At 48.5% G+C, this 19,857-nt stretch overlaps 1 protein-coding gene across 1 annotated transcript in view; it reads right to left on the bottom strand.

Annotated features, from left to right (window-relative positions):
* Positions 1-19,857, bottom strand: part of DYNC2H1 (dynein cytoplasmic 2 heavy chain 1) — a 1,714,832-nt gene that overhangs the window by 1,189,187 nt on the left and 505,788 nt on the right. Inside the window, exon 32 of the mRNA XM_085621461.1 lies at positions 19,354-19,559. Coding sequence (XP_085477587.1) covers positions 19,354-19,559 — 206 coding nt within the window. The remainder of the gene's footprint in view (positions 1-19,353; positions 19,560-19,857) is intronic.

Genomic DNA, 19,857 nt, shown 5'->3' with positions numbered 1-19,857 from the left:
CTCCAGGCACAAGTTTCCACCCCTGCTGCTTCACTCCTTCCTCCTTCACTGTTGTGCTCCTCTCTCTTCACCAGTCAGGTGCCAACTGCCAGCTCCAACTGCCAACTGCCTCTCTTATCCTCCCAACATTCTAAACGGTTTCCAACTGTCACACAGTTCTGGAATCTCCTGGAAGGTTCTGGAAGGTGCTGGTAGGTTCCAGTGGATGCTGGTGATGTCATGGGAGGCCACCATTTTGTGCTTCAGGCCCTCAGACAGAAGTTTCAGGGGTAGCTAAAATGGCTCCCTGAATCTGTAGCAACACTAAAAAGAAGTCTGGTGGTTCCCAAAAAGGAAAAATTCAAACAGGGTTTGAGGCAAAAGTGGGACAAAATAAATAATGATGAGGAGGGACCACCCAAAAGGCTGACAGGTCTAACACAGAGTCAACATTCTCTTGCAACAAAAACGTAATTTGACACCTGAAGTGCCGACAAGAGCGCATTACTTTGAAGTATAAGAAGGTCTTTTCGCAGCAACTTTCTCCTGAGACTTCATCCAGTTTGAAGGGATTCTGTCTCACTATTCCAAGATGTTATCAGCTGCGATTTTAACTAAATGTCGAGAATTCATAGACATAAGGTCCTTTTTGCGGCAAAAGAAGGTTTCTTAAAGGTGGGGTTTCGCATTCTGACTATTTTTCACCAAAAATAACCAACACACAGCCAGAACTACAAAAGAAAAGAGATATTTTGCACGTCAATCAAATGAGCCTCAGAATATCCCACCTGCATCTACAAGCAGAGAACTTTGAGGAGAATGGAGAACCCTACTTTCCAGCAGATTAAGGAGAATTGCTCAACATGACCAGGAATCAGCTGATATAAACAAACATTCAGGCAGGAACCGCGGATGAGGGTTAGACCCTAACTCTGCATAAATTAGCAACTGTCTGCATTGGTGTCTTCAAGAAGAACTTGCCTATCTGAAGTGAACGCTTATTACATAACTACTTTAGCCATAATTTGGGAGACGAAGGAGCATGCCCGATCCTAGGTGGTGGACGAGCTTTGAACTTCAATACTGCCTGCTGATTACAAGGATTTTTAATGTCGATTAGCAGCTTTTTGGCATGAGTTTTATTTGTGAGATGAATCCTCCTCCCATCACTTACTTCAATGTTCCAGTGCAGCTATGTTTCTGCGCACTTGTTTTCATCTAGTGCAGTTACTTTCAGGAGATGGTGTGTCTAAGGGCTGTTTTGAGGAAAGAGGGCAGACCCTGCAAAGTCTTAAAAGTACTGTCAAACTTCTTCCTCTTCTCCTGAGAGGTGAAGCCTGCTTTTCTTTTGTATGGCATATCTAAGAGCAGGCTAGTTCTGCTTATTTTCATCAAATTGGCACCTAATTATTTTCTTCAATACATTCCTCCATATTTTGCACTTGAGTCTATGACTTTGCTAGCTGATTTAGGTAGTACAATTTACCCCAACAAATTCGGGTGTGCTTTTTTGTTCAAACTCCAAAGTATGTGATATTCTCATTTGGAAATGAAATCAACACTGAACCCTTCTAACAAAAGTAAACAGACCACTTCCCCACCTCCTGCTAAATCTAAAGTAGTGGAGTCACATGACGAATCTATGGCATAAATGCTTGAGGAAATACATGCAATTCAAGATAATACAGATGCCATATGTTTTGATATTAAACATATTCAGAGAGATATGGCTGAACTCACAATGAAGATAATAAAGATGCACTCGACCAATTATTATCTCTAGCCAGTTAGATAATACTTATGAAGAAACAATTATACCTAAAAAATAGAAATATGCAATGTAATCTACATAGCTTCAATGTACCGGAACATTCTGAGGGTCAGAATAGCAGCTCTTTCTTGGAAAACCTTGTACTATCTCTACTACAAAAAAAACTCTCTGAGAAATTTGAAATTGATAAATCTCATTGAGTGCTTTCTTATAATCAACCCAATACCACTAAGGTGAAACAAGTAACGTAGGAAAGTAGGATCTGCTTTCATTGGTCCCCCCACTTTTTGCTGGTGTCAGTATGTTTTTTTGACTAGTCCGACTGGGATCCTGCTAATCAGGACCCCGGTCACTGTGCTTCCTCCCTAAATTGACCAAGGTAAGTACTTCTGTACGTTCATAATTGGCTACTGGTGCACTCTTGTAATTCCCTAGAATATCCCTAGTATATGGTACTAAGGTACCCAGGGCATAGGGACACAAGGGGTCCCCATGGGCTGCAGCATGTATAGTGCCACCCATGAGAGACTACTCAAATGGTGACCACAGGCCTGCCATTGCAGCCCGTGTGAGTGGGTGCTAGAGCCCCTCACAATAAATATAAAAAAGTTTTTTTATATTTGAGGTCACTGTACTTAAAACCTATAAGTCACCCCTCTGGAAAGTCTTTCAGTCCTGAAGGCAGGGTGTTTGGTTATACGTGTGAGGGTGTCCCTGCATGAGCAGGACACCCCTACAAAACCCGGAGTCGATTCTCCAGGCTTTGCAAGTGCGGTCAGCCATTTTAATACAAATAGTGGACATCAGTCATTACAAGATGTCTAACTATATAGTGGCTGCAACGAAACTGGCCATGTTTGGTATCAAACATGTTGAAATCATATCCCAACACGAATTTCCAGTATTGGAAGTATGAGCCTATGTACTGGGGGGGCTCCCTTGGGGTACCCTCCTGTACTCCAGGTTACAGCCTTTCAGAGTATGACAGCAAGTTAGTGCTGCTGCAGATCGCAGACACAATTCAGCCCTCCTGATGCCGAGTCAAGCTCGAGCAGAAGATAGAACAATATGTTTCCTGTCGCAGGGAGCTGTGACCATCTCCCAGACAGGACTCGCTGTATTGGGCGGGGGTGGAGGCACTTGCCAGCACCCACAGAGTGCTTTGAAGGGAACATTTGGTGCCCTCCTTGCATACTCCAGTTGGAACCAGTTCTGGGAGCCCTGGGCTCCCGCTCTGACACGAAACTGGACAAAGGACATGGGAGCATCCTCCCCAATGTCCAGTCCCTTCTCTGGAAGAGACCTATTAGTCGTTCCAACCTTTTCCCTAGGGTACTTAAGGGCTTACCTGTGGGTGGCTCTTCAGATTCGTCATGGGATAAAACTCAAGCCTGAAACCACGTTACTCTTTGACCATCTGGAAACTTGAACTATGCTTGACTTTGTCTGGACCCGAGACTGCACCAAGGCAGACTCCTGCTGCTCCTGGCCTCGCTGTTCTGAAAGTCTTCTTCGTCGTCTGTGACTGTGCTTCATCCAGAATCTTCAACAGATCTGTGGGCATCAAGGACACCTGAAGTAATCTCCCTAGGAGTGAAGGAGTCACTACCCTGCATCGGCAGGCACCTCAACAAAGCTGACCAATCTGCTGCTTCTGACGTGCCATGGACTTTGAAAGGCTCAGCAATACAGATGGTGAATCTGCAACTCCCTCTAGGCCTGACCTGTCATCTCTGCAATTTTGAGGCCAGCATTCCTCATCAGAACCCCTAGCACCAACCCCCTGTGCACAGCGTCGACTTGCCATTGTCAAGGCTTGTTGGCTCTGCACTCCAGAGATCTTCGGGCTACAGGAAACTCCAGCCTCCATCATCTCTTCCTGCCAAACACAGCGTCTTCACTGCATCCCCAGCACCTTAGGCCCCTACTTCTTGGTGAGCTGCTCGAGGTCCTCCTGCAGCACCTGTGCCTTTGGCCTGTGAGTCCTCTTGAGGGTCTTCTGTTTCAGTGTGCTCCCCTGCTTGCTTGGGGGCTGCTCTGACGCTCTTGCTTGTGGTGAGTCCCTTGGACCTTGCTGTTCCCACCGGTGCTCCTTCTTTGCTTTCCACGCCTGTTGCAGCTCCCAATGCTTATTGCTGCTCCTGCCGGACAACGACCCCCTGGTTCTTGACTTCTGACAAGGGACATCTCGTGCACGGCTCCTGGTCTTCCTCAGCATCGCCTTGTCCTCACAGCTGCAGGGAAAAGGACACCATCAACTTACTCGAAACATCCTTCATCTGTGGGCATTGCTCTCCTAGTCACCTCCGAGTGACATAGACACTGTCCCCTCTGCTTACAGGTTCTTCACATCAAGAATCCACCCTTGGGGGCGTGGCCTAGCTTCGAGGCAAGATGGACGTGTAGTGCCTCGGCTCCGCCGACAACCTCCTCCCTAATCATTATCCTGCCAGTTATCCTGCATCTAGAGCTGAAATTGGACTCACCACGGCTAGCGGTCCCTGTCCCTGCATCGCGGAGCCCTGGTGCTGCCCTCCAGCCCGAGAAACGGGTCCCGTCATTTTTGGCCCAGAGGTGTCAAACCTATAATAAGAATTCCCTCAATTGATAGAGATGTCCAACGTCACTTTTTTTTAATACAAGATACTCCACCGTTGATAGAAAATAATTGTGACAAACAAGTAAGCTTGGTTTCTTGCCTGATAATATTTGGGCTGGGGTATTGCACAAATAGTTGATTACTTTTGCTTCACACTGGGTGTCTGATGCCTCTTCGGTGGTGGGCCTTTGTAATTGGTTTTGTCCTTTAAGCAGGTGCTTTGGGATGAAGATAGATACTAGAATGAATTTGTTCTTCCCATCTCGTGCTTATCTAGAAGAACCATCTGGTTATGTTGGAAATAGTAATGGAGTCCATACTTTTATACTATCCTATGAGGACTTTTTATCCTTGACTTTTTCGTCTTGCTCTTTCCTTCTGATGAAATCCTGTTTTTATTGAGCGGTCGCCTTACATGTGAAGAAATCTTTTTTTTCCAGTAAATAGGGAAGAGTTGGCCTTTCATTCATGATATTTTTATGTATATGTTTCAGGTTTTCCCTGGGTTTTGTCGTGTTGAACACACTTTGGGTCCTGATGAAGGTGGCGCTTATGCCATCGAAACGCGTCGACCAACTACTGACGATTAACATTACCATCCTGCTTTTGCAGTTGTCTTGTCAATCATAGGAGACCATTGAATGTTGTCTCTATTACGATAAAAAAATTCTCCCCTTTTTTTCTCTTTTTTGATATTGTTGTGATAGGTGTATGAGTGTGAATGATTTGGTATGTATGCAGATGAGATTGTGTGAAAATAGAGTGTTTTTGTGATTCATTATAGTTGAGTCCTAGGGATTACTGTTTGATATTAATTGATATGATATATCATCACTGTAATGCATTTAATCAGTGACTTTTAAATATCCCGGAAAATAGAACATGTAAATTAGAACTATGAGAATCAATGTTCTTGAGAATGAAAAGAAATGTATTGTAACATTGCTAAAGAAAAATAGAAAAAGACTAACTAATAAAAAAACAAAAAAGTGAAAATTGTTAACTATTGTGTGGTGTATCACTGAGTTTAGGCCTTTCTCCCGTTTCACAATTAATTTGTATTTAAAGAAATGTAGGTCGTGAGGGAATTCTTATTATAGGTTTTGCATTATTTCCCCTTTTTCCCTGACCTTAAAGAGATCTCAAGGGGGTCCCATATTTTCTGCTTGGCCCGGAGGTGTCCTCACAGCCTGGGGCTCAAGTGCGCCTGGGCGTGGGCGCGGCGCGGCTGGGAAGGCGGCCGCGCTCCACTGGAAGTCGCCGGTCTGCGGGGCAGAACCTCAACGCGGACGGCGCTGTGACGCCTGCCCTGGGATCTCCTGCTGAGGGTGCGAGACGCCACCTACATCGCTCCTGGTCTCCGTTTCCCCCTCCCCCCCCCCGCGGCGGGGTGCTTCAACGGCTAACTATCCTGTGAGAGAGCCCCCCCCCCTTCCGGAGCTGCCTCTTTGTCTTGTGGTGGGGTGCCTCTTTAGATTCCCACTTCTGCCGCCAGAGGATCGGCGCCACGGCACTGGAGCGGAGAACTCCCCCCCCCCTGCATGCTGGCGGAGGGCGCCGACCGGTGCTCCTCATAGTCGCACCTGGAGTGGAATAGATATTGCTGGGGTGGAGTGTACATCTACGTGAAGAAAGTGGTGCGCCGAACTTTAAGGTACGGGGGTGAGACGCGCCGCGGTGAAAAAGTGACTTTGGACGCTCCCTTCCCGGCTGCCCGGATGGCTGTGGCGCTGTGCATGGGCGCTATAAACTGACAATATTGCGACGAACCTTCATTGGCTGTGCTGCAGGTGTCCTCGGCTGTGGGCTTTGGGCGGTGCCGCACTCTGGGGGAATCGCCGCTGCAACGCTCTTCGGCTCCCCTGCAGGCCCCGGGGCTCACGCAGCGAAGGAGAGGCGGCTGGGTGGTGGGAACGCTCTCAGGGCCTGGCCGTTATCTATCGGACTCCTGGTGTCGCAGTTGGTGTGCCTGGGGCCTCCTTTGCCGGAGGTGGCCCGAAAAGGACCCGCCTGTCCCTCGAGACATGTAGATTGTTGAAGGACGCCAATTTGCGGAGAAATACCTGTGCGCGTTGTGTCCGAGGCAACCTATCTGGACTACTCCTTGCCGCGATCGCTCTGCCCTAGTGCCTTGATTCAGGGCCCGCCATGTCCAACGTTAAAGTAACCAGGGCTTCCCAGCAAAGTAAACTTGACCGCTACACCTGCGCGAAGTCGGACCTACCTGATAGAAGGGCACTGGGAGACGTCTCCCAGCATGGTGCAGAGCAGGAGCCTCCTGAGCTCACTATGAAGGACCTAATGGCAGCCATTACGGGGGACCGAACCTCCATCGACACCCTCTCCTCTGAAATGACGCTAATCAGGGCCGACCTCGCCAACTACCGTGAAAAAGTGCAACAGCGCGAGACCACCGCGGCAGGCCTAGTGGGCGATATATCGCAAGTTCAAACTGATGTTGCGGAACTGCAGGCCTTCCGCAAAACCGCTGAGGACAAGCTTGATGATTATGAAGGACGACTGCGGCGGAACAACATACGCGTCCTGGGGGTGCCAGAAAAAATGGAAGGCCCTACTGTGGACCTATTCATCGAGAACTTAATCATGACCAAACTGCAGGCGAAGGGTCTCTCCAAACTCTTTGTCGTTGAGAGGGCACATAGAGTGCCTGGGGGTCGCCCTAGGCCGGGAGCTCCACCTCGCCCAATCCTGGCCCGTCTGTTAAACTACAGAGATAGAGACACGATCCTCCAGACCGCCAGGGTCGCCCCCCCCCCGCTGCAACTAGATAACGCAACCATTACCTTTTTCCTTGACTTTACCCGTGGGGTACAGATGCGTAGGCGCACATTCCAAGAAGTCAAGAAACGGCTGCGTGCCAGAGAACTAAAGTACGCCATGCTCTTCCCTGCGAGGTTGCGTGTTGAGGCAGATGGGAAAACCTATTTTTTCGATCATCCGGAGGCCGCGTCTGACTGGCTGGACAGTCGGAGAGACCTCCACGGGGGTGGCCTATCGGACAGTTGAGCTGCTGGGGGTAGTTGCATTGTAAACCACTGGACGACACCGAGGCCAATGTCTCCCATCATGGGCGGGCGCCGACCTGGGGGGCTTCCCAGTGCCACCCAGCGCAGAACTACGCACTTGCTATGACATGACAGGCTGTTGCTCAATCTGACCTTTTCGTATGCAGTTTTAGATGTCCTAACCATTGGGAGTGAGGCTCGGGGGAATGCTACAGCCTACCCCCACGTTCTTCCTTTAGCTGTTTTTATTTTTTTATTTTTATTTTCTTCTTTCTTTGATGGGCGACAGGCACTCTGCATTTTTTGTTCAGATGGGCAGTTTGAGGCCCAGAGTGCAGGGAAGCAGGGAGGGGGGAGTTGGGAGGGTCCGTTGTTTTTGTTGAATTTTTCTTATGATTGTTTATTCGACGGCATAGTCTCTAACTGTCAACCGCAATTGCACTCCTTACTGATACACATATGGGTACGCAGCGTAACAGGGAACTTAAAATCTTGAGTTGGAATGTTAACGGGTTAGGAGACAAAATCAAACGTAGTGTGGTGACCCAGCACATAAAAAGACTCACCAGACATAGTCCGGCTCCAGGAAACGCATCTAATAGGTAACAAGTGTGGGGCAATGTGCAGGTGGGGATACTCGATGGTGGCACATGCGGGATTCACATCTAACTCAAGAGGAGTGGGTATCATTGTTCAAAAATCATTCCCGCTCTCGGTTGTATCCACTTTCATAGACGACCGTGGGCGATATGTGGGTATAGTTGGCACATGGGAGGGCCATAACATAACCTTTTTATCAGTTTACGCACCCCCTGGATTACAATCAACCACATTTGCCGACCTTAGTGCTTTGTTACTTAAACTGCCAACGGGGCACCTCATCATGTATCTGGTGAATTGGACAGGCACCCGCCGCGTCTCCTACCTCCAACGGCACACTCCTTCTCAACTTTTTGGGATGCAATGGGTTTAGTAGATATATGGAGAACCTATCACCCAGACAAAGTACAACAAACTTTCTATTCCAATGCACACCACAGTCTCTCCCGCTTAGACTACATGCTCGCCCCCGCCTCCCAAGTCGCCAACTTTCACGAGATCAGGCACCTTCCCAGGGGTATATCTGACCACTCCCCCCTATGGGCCCATATAGTATTAGATTACAGGCAAGTAGGGCGCATTGCCCCCATAAATTCCTGGCACTTTAAAAACCCCAAAATACGCGGGGATCTGATCAAGTCCATTGATGACTACTTTACTGAAAATGAACACACGGTTGAGTCCCCGCAAACACTCTGGGAAGCCTTTAAAACGGTGGACCGAGGCCAGCCCCCTGTCCCTCATTGCGGGAGCCAAAAAGGAGAGACTGAAAGACATCTCAGACGCTGAACACAAGCTTCACCAACTCGAGCATACTGTTAACTCCAATCCCACACCCGAAGAACTGCACGAACTCCGACTCTGCCAGGACGAATATAGGGCTCTTGTAACTGATCACGCCAAAATAATGGGACAAGAAAAACTGGGCTGTATCTATGATTGGGGAGATAAGGCGGGGAAACTGATCGCCTAGCTTGATAGGAGGGAGCGCGCTAGCCGCCTAGTCCCTGAACTCAAGGGAACGGACGGTAACCCCGTCACGGACCCCCAAGATATTGCTACTCAATTTGAAACCCACTATCACACAGTGTACAAATCATTTGTACATTTGAGGACTCCCTTGACCTACTAAAGGACATTACCCTTCCTACCCTCTCAGAAGCCGATCGCCTATTCATGGATAGTTCCCTCTCCACTGAAGAAATCGCATTAGCAATACGAGCGTTACGTCCCGGTAAAGCTCTTGGCCCCAATGGTATCCCTATCGAGCTGTACAAGCTTCGCCCTGACAAATTAGGCCACTATCTAAAATCCATGTTCCTCTGCAGCCTAAATATGGGGATGCTGCCCCAAGACCAGCGTCTGGCCACTATCGTTACAATACATAAAGACGGTAAGCCCAAAACTGATTGTTCCTCCTATCGACCCATCTCCCTGCTCAACGCTGAGCCTAAAATCCTCGCTAAAGTACTTGCTAACAGGCTGATTAAGGTTATAGGGGACCTAGTCCATCCCGATCAATCAGGTTTCATGCCTCGGTGTAATACTGCCCTTAACCTGCGTAGGGTGCACGGGGTGCTGGGCAGGGCCCCGACCATACATGAGGACGCAATTATAGCATCCCTAGATGCCACCATGGCATTCGACACCCTTGAATGGCCCTATCTATTCGCAGTTCTAGCGAAACTTGGATTTGGCCCGGTCTTTATCAGTTGGGTGAAGCTTCTATACGCCGCTCCCCTGGCGCAGGTGGTCGTGAACAATAAAAAATCCGACCCCTTTACACTTAGTCGTGGCACCTGCCAGGGCTGCCCCCTCTCTCCCCTACTGTTCGCTCTGGCCCTCGAGCCCCTTGCAGCGTGGATCCGTAACGATGTGGCCATTCGGGGGCTGCAGTGGGCACCAGGCTGGGAGGACCGTATCTCCCTCTACGCAGACGATGTTCTCCTCTATCTCGCCTCCCCTAAGGGATCCCTTGTTGTACTATTTGACATCCTAGACATCTTCGGGAGATACTCTGGATTCCGAGTAAATTGGCAGAAGTCACTCATCTACGTTCTTAGTGGTAACTCCCCACAGCTGCCCCGACATTGCCCAATATCTATTGTCACCGACGGCTTCAAATATCTGGGCATATTTATCTCTCTGGATCCGGCACTTCGATATGCCCGTAACTTGGCCCCACCCCTGCAGCGCCTTAAAAGCGACATCATACACTGGAAATCGCTCCCTCTCTCATTACTGGGCAAGGCTGCATTATTTAAAATGATGTCCCTGCCACGTTTCCTCTATGCACTGCAAAATGCCGCAGACCCCGTCCCTAATTCATATTTTGGGGAAATAGAGGGCCTTCAAAGAGACCTCATTTGGGGCGGAAGGCCACGCATAGCCCTATCCAAACTCACGCTTGGTTGGTACGATGGTGGCATTGGACTGCCAGACATCAAAAAATACTATTGGGCCGCTCATCTTATAGCAATAAACCATGGCACTTATGGCCGCCCCGACGCCCCGGGATTCCGTATGGACCGCTGGCTTCTTCCTAATGGGGCGTACGGCAGGGCACTGTACTCCGCACCTGGCAAATTCCAACTAACTGGGCCCACCAAACACACGATTAAGATATGGCACGCTGAGACGCAGTCCTTGGGGCTGGGCCAACAGACTGACACTCGCCACCCCGCTTTGGGACTCACAAAAGCTAGGATACCTTGGCAATTCAAAGGGGTTTGATAAGTGGGACCTGATTGGGATCTCCACTATTGGTGATCTTTGGGAGGCGGAGGGAGTAAAACCGTTCAGCGCACTGAAGACTCAGTACTCACTTGCTGACTCTGAGCTATTCAGATATCTCCAAGTCCGACACGCACAACAGACCGCACTACCAAGGGATGCCCCCTTACCAGATAGCTTCCCCCTGGAGGATAGGCTTCTTGACGGGCACTTGCCTGAGCGGGCTATATCCCTGACATATAGGAAACTAATTAACAACATGCGTGATCCCCTGACCCTACTGCTGGAGAAATGGACCGCAGACGGTATAGAATTGGATGACGAAGGGTGGCAGACGGCGATTTCATCCCCTAAAACAGTCGCAATATCTGCACGGCTCCGACTGGTCCAACTCAAAATCCTGCACAGAATATATATAACAGGGCCTCAACTGGTGCACATGGGGGTCGTGCGGATGGGTCTTGCAGGCGGGGGTGCTCCCAACCAGGTATTTTCATACACATCATATGGCATTGTAGATTAATTCAGGAGTACTGGCATAAGATACATTCAATTATGAGTGAAACCTTAGAGGCTGAAATCCGGCCTGAAGCTCCCAGGTGCCTCCTCAATATCTGGGAACCCACGGACCTCAACCCTTACGCCATACACTGGGTCACACTTGGTTGCATGATAGCCAAAAGAAATATTGCACAGCACTGGGGGGCCTCACATGCACCCACAGTCGCGGACTGGAAAAAGGACCTTGATTGGTGCATGCAACGAGAAAAATCTGTGTATACTGCGAGGGGTTACCCCCGGAAATGGTCCAAGATATGGACCCCCTGGAATGTATACCGAGGTGGAATATGTACCACCCCCCCGAGTAAACGATATAGATGTCTCCCCTTCCCCGTAACTCCAACTGCAAAAATATACTGTGTAATGATGAGCCCTTGTTTCCGCCACTACCTATGTCATTATATTGTACTACTATGCCTTGTTGTCGAAGTATTTATAATAAAAAGAGTCTTAAAAAAAAAGAATCCACCCTTGGATTCCACCAGACTCTTGTAAAGTCTTCTCCAGCTGCATCTTTACTGAAGTCCTCCATTGTGGTCTACAGCGGTTTCCGACATCAATTCACACCTATGCACCCGGCTTCCCTGGTGTAGGTATCCTGGTTCCTGGGGTATCCACGGGTGGGGTGACTCTCCAACCTTCTGTCTTCCACGGGGGTTCTTCAGGGTCCAGGGAACCGCGACTTCCCCACTGACTTTGATTAAACGCACGGCTGTGTCTGCAATCTGCACACAGCCTCTGTGGGGTTCCTGCATACTTACCTTGGGAGGTTTCTTATGTCCCCAGCTCCTCTGAGTCTTCTGCTCCAAGTACCGACTTTGGTCGCAGTTTGCAATCCACTTTCTTAATATATGGTTTGGTCTCCACCTGGAGACCACTGCATTTTGAGCTTACTTACCTACTGGAATTGAAGTATTCTTGTGTACTTGTGTGAATATCTCGGGATAGGAGATATACCAATGTGTTAGTGAGTATTGTGTAATAAATAGACCTATTTTTAAATATATACTGTGTGGTTCATTTTAATTTAATCTACACTACGTGGTTAGATCGGGTAAAACAAGCTGCTTAATACTCCTTCAAGATAAGCCTGAAGGCGGCTGCTCTCAGCAGGTACCACTTAGAGAGCTTTCAATGGTTGTCTAAGACCAATAAAATCACCATAAGAGTTGTCTGGTTTAGTGCAAGGTGCTTCACTTAAATAATATGCACCATATACTAAGCCAGCCTTCTACTTGGTGTGCAGCGGTTGGGATTTAAGCCTGTACTATTTTACCACCTAATCTAGGTGTGGTTAGATGAAAAACCATCACTAGCATTAGGCACATATAAAAATACGTATTTTAGTGGTAAGTTCTACAGAACTTTTTGGATTGGCAGTCAAGGATCTAGTACAACCCTTTCTACAATCTTTCAAAGTTTAATTATCATTAGGGTTGGTAGGTGCAACATCATACTACACCTATTTGACCAGGTCTTCACTGGGGGACGCCAGTGGGTCCCAGCCCTCTAGGTACAAGTGTCTAAAGTTCCAGGAACTCAGGACCTTGGCTGCAGCTAGAAAGCAAAAGACAGGTAGTAACCCCCACAAAGAGCAACTCCTAGAGATGCTCCTGCAGTATGCCCTTCAGAATCCTGATAGGTCAGAAGGGCAGGATGACTTTGGTATGGGGGCCCCATGAAGAAGGGTCAGGGGTGGCTATCCCCAATAGCCCTACCTCTGAGCAGTGTGACCAGGAGGAGTCTGAAGACCCCACACTGATAAACTCTGATCCACCAGGGAATGGGTCAGATGACCCAAAGGAGGCCCCTGGAGGTAGTTCCCCCTTTGTTCCTCCTGGGAGGGTGAGACTAGACCAGGGGAGGTCTAGACCCTCCTCTGTAAATTCCATGGCTTCTAACACTTCCATTGGGACCTCCATCTCTAGCAAGAGGGGGGAATCCTTGAAATGGAATACCACCTGCTTAAGCTTGGAAGAGCTAAGCTCAGGCTCAAGAATGAACAGTTGGCCCTTCATAAGTAGACCCTGGAAGTACAGAAGGTTAGGAAGAATTTGGGATTAGGGTCCCATGCTGGCAGCACTAGTAAGCCAAGTGTCAGGGAGCAATCTTTTGATACTAAGAACCTGAGTAGGATAATCCCTCCTTAGCAGGATGGGGATGATATCCATACATGGATCACTGCCTTGGAATGGGCCTGTAAAGTACAGAAGGTCCCTCAAGGGCAGTGGGCAGCTATGCTGTGGCTCTCCTTTGCTAGCAAAGGTAGAGACAAACTGCTCACTGTCAAGGAGGAAGACCCCGACAACTACACACTCTTGAAGGGAGCCCTCATAGATGGGTTTGCTTTTACCACTGAGCAATACAGGGTCAAGTTTAGGAACACACAGAATCCACACACCCAAGACTGGTGTGACTTTGTACATGACTATGAGGAACTGTACAGTTTATTGATGAGGGAGCACATCCTTTATAACTGTCCAAATGAGCAGCTGCACTAGTACCTGGTGGACTCTGATCTGACCTTTCCCCAAGAATTGGGAAAGAATGCAGACAAATGGGTCTGCATCAGGGTGAAGCAGAAAAACAATGGTGGTGGAGGTGATCAAGAGAAGCAAGATTTTTGTATGGCCCAAGAGAAGGGTGGGGAAAAATGTAAATACAAGAAAGAGTCTTCACAAGGTCCCCAAAATCTTCCTCTGGGGGTGGGTCCCAAAACTCTTCCTCTGGCAAGAAACCTTGGTGTTACCTGTGTAAGGATAAAGGACACACAGCAAGGGATGCCAATTTCTCTAAAGCCAACACCAAAAAACGACTGCCACTGCCCATAAGGCAACTAGCGCCCCTAGCACCAGTACAAGTAGTAGTAGTAGTAGTAGTAGTAGTAGTAGTAGTAGTAGTAGTAGTAGTAGTAGTAGTGACCACAAGGGATTAGTAGGGTTAACCTTGGGTTCTGAAGTGGGTTATGGCCTAATCAGACCATCCACTCAGGCTGTCCTTGTCTGTGACAGTGGTATGGAGCTTGCCACTTTACTTGTAAGTCCAACTAACTTGGGCAAGTAGAGGGAACAGTCTCTGATCAATGGTCAGGAAGCTGTGGCATACAGGGACACAGGGGCCAGTTTCACTATGGTGACAGAGAAACTGGTGTCTCCTGATCAGATCACACTTAGTCAACTTTACCAAGTGACCAGCGCAATCAATGTCAGGACTGAACATTCTTTGGCAGTTGTGAATCTCAGCTGTGGAGGGGTAACTGGCCCTATAAGAGTTCTGGTTTCCCCAGACATACCTGTGGACTGTCTGCTGGGCAATGACTTAGAAACTTCAGCCTGGTCTGAATGGAGTTCAGGACGCATACAGAGATTATGGGAATTTCTGCCTGTGTATTTGCTGTTACTGTGTGGGGACAGGCAAATCCTGTTCAGGTGTGTCGGCTCCTTTCTTCCATCCTACCCAGGATGGCCCATCAGGATATTGATGGCCCATCAGTCACACCGAAGCTCCTTTTGTGTGTGGCTGTCTGGAGGGAATGCACTAAGCCCACCTGTTTCACCCACCACAGACGTGTTTTCAGGGACAAGCAGAAGGCACAGAATAGTTAAAGTAAGAAAATGCCAACATTGCAAAAGTGGCTTTTTTAACACTTGCAACTTAAAATCCAACTTTGCCATAAGTTGTGATTTTAAATTGTGAGTCCAGAGACACAAAACTCGAAAAGTCTATTTTTTCTCAATTGGAAATTACACTTATAAAATGTAATAAGAGAATCCCAATGTTAACCTATGGCACCCTGTCCTGCGACAGAAGATCCTCCCGAAAAGGCTCATGCGCAATAGCTCAGGATACCATACCACTAGAATGATTTGGCCAGGTTGTTCTTGATCTTCTTCAGAACTCTTGGGCAGGAGTGGCATTGGCAGAAATGTGTACAGGAGGCTGGCGCGCCACCCGAGATGTAAAGCGTCTCCAACGAGAGCTGCTTTAGAAACTCCAGCACGCAAATCTGCTGACATTGCAAATTATAAGCGGAGAAGAACAGATCTAACCAAGGTTCATCCCACTCTTGAAAGAGACCTTGCATCACCTCCAGATGGAGAATCTATTTGTGATCCGCTAGGCAACGACGGCTGAATTAGTTCGCTCTGGTGTTCAGATAGCACATCAGGGGTTAAACCATCAGGGATATGCCACGGTGTTCCAGCCATGCCCAGAGACATAGGGCCTCTTAACAAAGGGTCCACAGCCCCACCTAGCCCAGTTTGTTGCAATACCATATGATGGTGGTGTTGTCCGTGGACACCTCTACCAGCGTTCACCTGATTGAAAGAAGAAAGGCTTTCAATGGCAACAAGATTGCCCAACGCTCCAACAAATTGATGTGGAGCCCAGATTCTGCTGGAGACCAGAGTCCACCACTAAGATTTCTTGCAGTTCCCTCTAAGATATGGAGCATGTTGGAGAGATTCCCCTGATGCTGCGCCCACTGGAAGTTCAGGTTCCACTGCAGAGCCCTCATGTCCCAACTGGCATGTATTAAAGGCAGGATGCGGAAGACCAGGATGCCCAACAACCTCAGGGTAATTCTCACGGAAATCCAGGATAGAGGCTGAAACATCAGTATCATAGCCAGAATATCCTGGGACTCGCCGCTCTGGAGGATAGACCCAAAACTGCACTGCATCCAGAACAGCTCCTATGAAAGAAAGCATCTGAGAGGGAGTCAGGTGTGACTTGTCACGTTGCTAGTGAACCCCAGTGAGTGCTGGAGGTCCACCGTAGTCTGGAGGTGGGAGACGACTGCCTGTGTCAAGCCCACCTTCAATAGCCAATTGTCGAGGTAGGGGAAGACCAGAGACCTGACGTCTGGGGGTATGCTGCAACCATCGCATCACCTTGGTGAACACCCGAGGGGCGCTCAAAGTTCTCATGGCCTGCAAGTCCAACACTACCATCCAGTCTCCTGGGTCCAGCGCAGGCAGGACTTGTGCAAGCGTGAGCATCTTGAATTTCTCCATTTTCAAAAAGAGGTTGAGATGGTGCAGGTGTAGAGTTGGGTGAAGGCCCCCGTCCTTCTTGAGCACCAGAAAGTAGAGGGAATAGCAACCACGACCTACTTCTGATGCAAGCACTCTCCCTATAGCTCCCTTGGCCAAAAGAGCTAATACTTCCTGGCAGAACAAGAAGAGGTAGTCCTCCGCCCGCTTGTCGTAAGTGGGTGGCATAGGAAGAGGGATGGTCACAAAGGGGAAGGACTAACCCAAACTAAAAAGGGTTTGGAGGCTGCGGCTGCCGGTGGGGTGGCACGGTTTCTGGCTGCTTGTCCCATGTGGTCTGTGGGAACTGCGCCTTCGGTCACAAAAAGATTGCAAAACTTGCTGACGTGGTGGTCGGGGGCGTAGGGACGCAGTCGTAAACCTCTTCCGTGGCCACAAAAGGGGTGAAGGTGGATTGGGTTGGTGAGGGGATTTAGTAAGGCCCAAGGACCTTGCCTTAGCTCTACTGTTCTTAAAGCGCTCCAGCGCCGAGTCCGCCTTCTCACCAAACAGCAGGGAGCCATCAAAGGGAATGTCCATGAGCAATGCCTAGACATCTCCCTGAAGAGCCAGTGGTTCAAAGCCCGGTGTGGCGCCTAAGGGTCACCAACAATGAAATTGTTCTGTCCAGTGAGTCTGTCATGTCCAACACACATCTTATGGTGAACTTGGCTGTATCCCTCCCATCAGACATGCTTGGGCCTCCTCCAAGACCATAGGCAGCTCCTGCGCAACCGAGTCCAAGATCGTATGGCAGTATCACCTGAAGAGGCACACAGTGTTCATCATCACAGTGCCAGGTTGGCAGAGGAGGACATACTCTTCCCAAAGGTGTACAGCCTCTTGGAATCCCTATACAGGGGAGTGGTAAGGAATGACCCCGGGGTTACTTTTGGAAGCGGAGGCCTGGACCACCAAGCTCTCCGGGGTGGAATGCTGGGTGAGGAAACTGGGGCCCCCTGGGCTGAGCCGACGGTGGCGGCCAATTGTTTTATGCACAAGAGCCCCAGTGCAGGGCTTGGACCAGGCCCGAGTAGGATGTCGGTAAGGGCTTCATTAAATGGGAGGAATGGTTCTGTGGGGCAAACTCCAGACTAAAGCACCTTCATCAAGACGTTTGTATTGACTGCCACTGAGGGTAGCGCTAGGGCCAGGACCTCAGTCACCCTCTGCACTACCATTACAAATGAGGCACCCTATTCTGTAGCCCTGGTAGGGGGGGAAGAGACTAGGCCAGTGTCTCGGAGGTGTCCAGTCCACTGTGATCCGCCAGATCCTCATACCAGGAATCCACGGGATTGTCTAATGTTTGAATACCGTAAGGGTCCGCAGGCCCCTCCCATTCATCACCCATTTCTGGCCTTCCATAGTAATAAGGCTCCGGCTCCCATATGGGTAGTCTCTCCACGGTCAGCGCCAGATCTGGCATCAGACAACGCCCGTTCAGCTCCATATTGGAGTTGGGAATGATGATGGGCACTGCCACCACTGGGCGTCAGTGGCGTAAGGGGCATCGGCACTGAAGCGGGTGACGGTAAAGTAAGAGGTCGCTCAACCGCTGCTCCAGATCTGTCAATGGATTCCTGGGGCCTGACTGGTGCCAGTGGCGAACACACCAGCAGACGACAGTACGGGCATTTCCAGGACCCATGGGGCCATAAGGACGCTCCAAAGGGGTCGTTCCGCTCAAAGATGAGGTGCATGGCTCTGTAGAACTCTCTAAGTTGGGCGGGTTCACTCCAGCTCTTGGAAAATCAAGGGGGTGCAGAGACGGCCCAGGCTCCATCACAGAGCTAGGCTACAGTGCCGGTGGCCCCATGACTTGACACACAAGTCTTCTGACAAAGTCAAAGATCTCTTCGACTTCTTCTTTTTGTGGTACTTACCAGATTTCCCCGATGACTTGGAATGGGAAAACGATTGCAGGGTACGACTTTGCGAACAATCTCGGGACCTTCCTTCCAACTAGATCTGGAGCGTTGCGGAGTTGTTCAATGTCAGGCGGAGAGGAGCTTGAGGGATCGCTCCCTCTGCACCTTGAAATGCATAGAGCAGCAATTCTCGCATGTCTTAGCATCGTGGTCTCGCTCAAGACACCAAAGGCAAATCAAGTGCGGGTCCATCACCGGCATTTGTTGGTGACTGGAGCCACATGGTGGAAATCCCACACAACAGGAGACAAAGTCTCAAAAATTCTTCGACTAAAGGACGAAAATTAGTCAGTCAAAAAGTGACTGGGGGTAGCATTCTTCGGATCTGCGCTGACTGGTGCGAAAACAAAAGAACTGACATCAGTGCGCTGGAGTGGCGCCTATATAAGCAACGTGCACGTCGCTTCCAGCGCAAATGATTCTGATGACGCCACGTGGAGCTGAACAACGGCACCTGTCGGTGCACAAGGTCACCGCTCATCAAAGAGTTTCTAGATCCAATCTGACACCTGTGGAATATTCTATGGTGAGGACTCTGCAGCTAGAAGTCTCTCTATCAGATAAACAAAGACATTAAAAATACTGCAAAAGTGTGGTTCATGTTTAAAAGAGGGTACTTCTGTGAAGTGTGAAAAAGAATCAAATGATAGCAAACCTTTCAATATCTGAGGAAGCTCCAATACCACATACCAAAAAGACACTAATTAATATCAGACAAAGTAAATACTACTGTAGTACATTGCAAATAAAGGGAAAAGATGTGAGGGGGTTATATTTATTTTAAACTGACCTATATTTCTCTTAGCAAGGGTTATTTTAAAGCCTGCATCGTCTTTTTTCTATTCTTTACAATAATATACATTTACAAATAGTTGCGTCATTGTTATATACTCATATGGGTATGGTGTGAAAGGAAAATGATACATCTTAATTATAATTTTTTTTCTAGTCATTATTGTTATTAATATTGTTCATTTCCTTTTTATCTGCGTATGCTTTTCTATGTGTTAGCTATTCTTGATGTCCTTTTATAGCACTCAGATAGAAGAAACAGCAGAATCACATTCGAGGGACTATGATTTCCCATCAGAGGTATGCATGCACATAAGTGAAATACCTGATACTCGTAGGTATACTGGAGCTCAGCGTCCACCATCTGAATGTAACATTTCCCATCGTCTTTCATGTAGAAGCGGAGTTGTTTCTTCCAAGCCCAGTCTTCGGTCGTATGAATTTGTGCTTGATTGAGTTGCTTCACAATATCGATATTATGAATAATGTCAAGAATCAGTGCTTTGAGTTTCAGTTCCAGAACTCCCGAATCTGCATAATTCAAATGAGCACAGTGAAGCCTCTTGCAATTCAATCATACTGAGACGCAATCGATAATCTGCAGTAAACATGTCCAGGTAGGATCATAGGCATTTTAAATGTGCTATGTTTTATAGGCAGAAACACAAAGATGGCAGCAGCATCACTGGCCTATAACCAAAGCCTGTTGTCTTCTCTTCACACTCTTTTCAGCAATCACCACAGGCCTCATAAAAGAGTTCAGGTGCAAACGGTGTGGATAACACCCCACCTACCCCACTGTCCATACAATGTATATAAAACATCTGCT

Source organism: Triturus cristatus, chromosome 8, assembly GCF_964204655.1.
Source record: "Triturus cristatus chromosome 8, aTriCri1.1, whole genome shotgun sequence".
NCBI classification, from domain to species: Eukaryota; Metazoa; Chordata; class Amphibia; order Caudata; family Salamandridae; genus Triturus; species Triturus cristatus.
The sequence above is the reverse complement of the archived record's forward strand: the minus strand, read 5'-3'. Positions and strand labels throughout refer to the sequence as shown.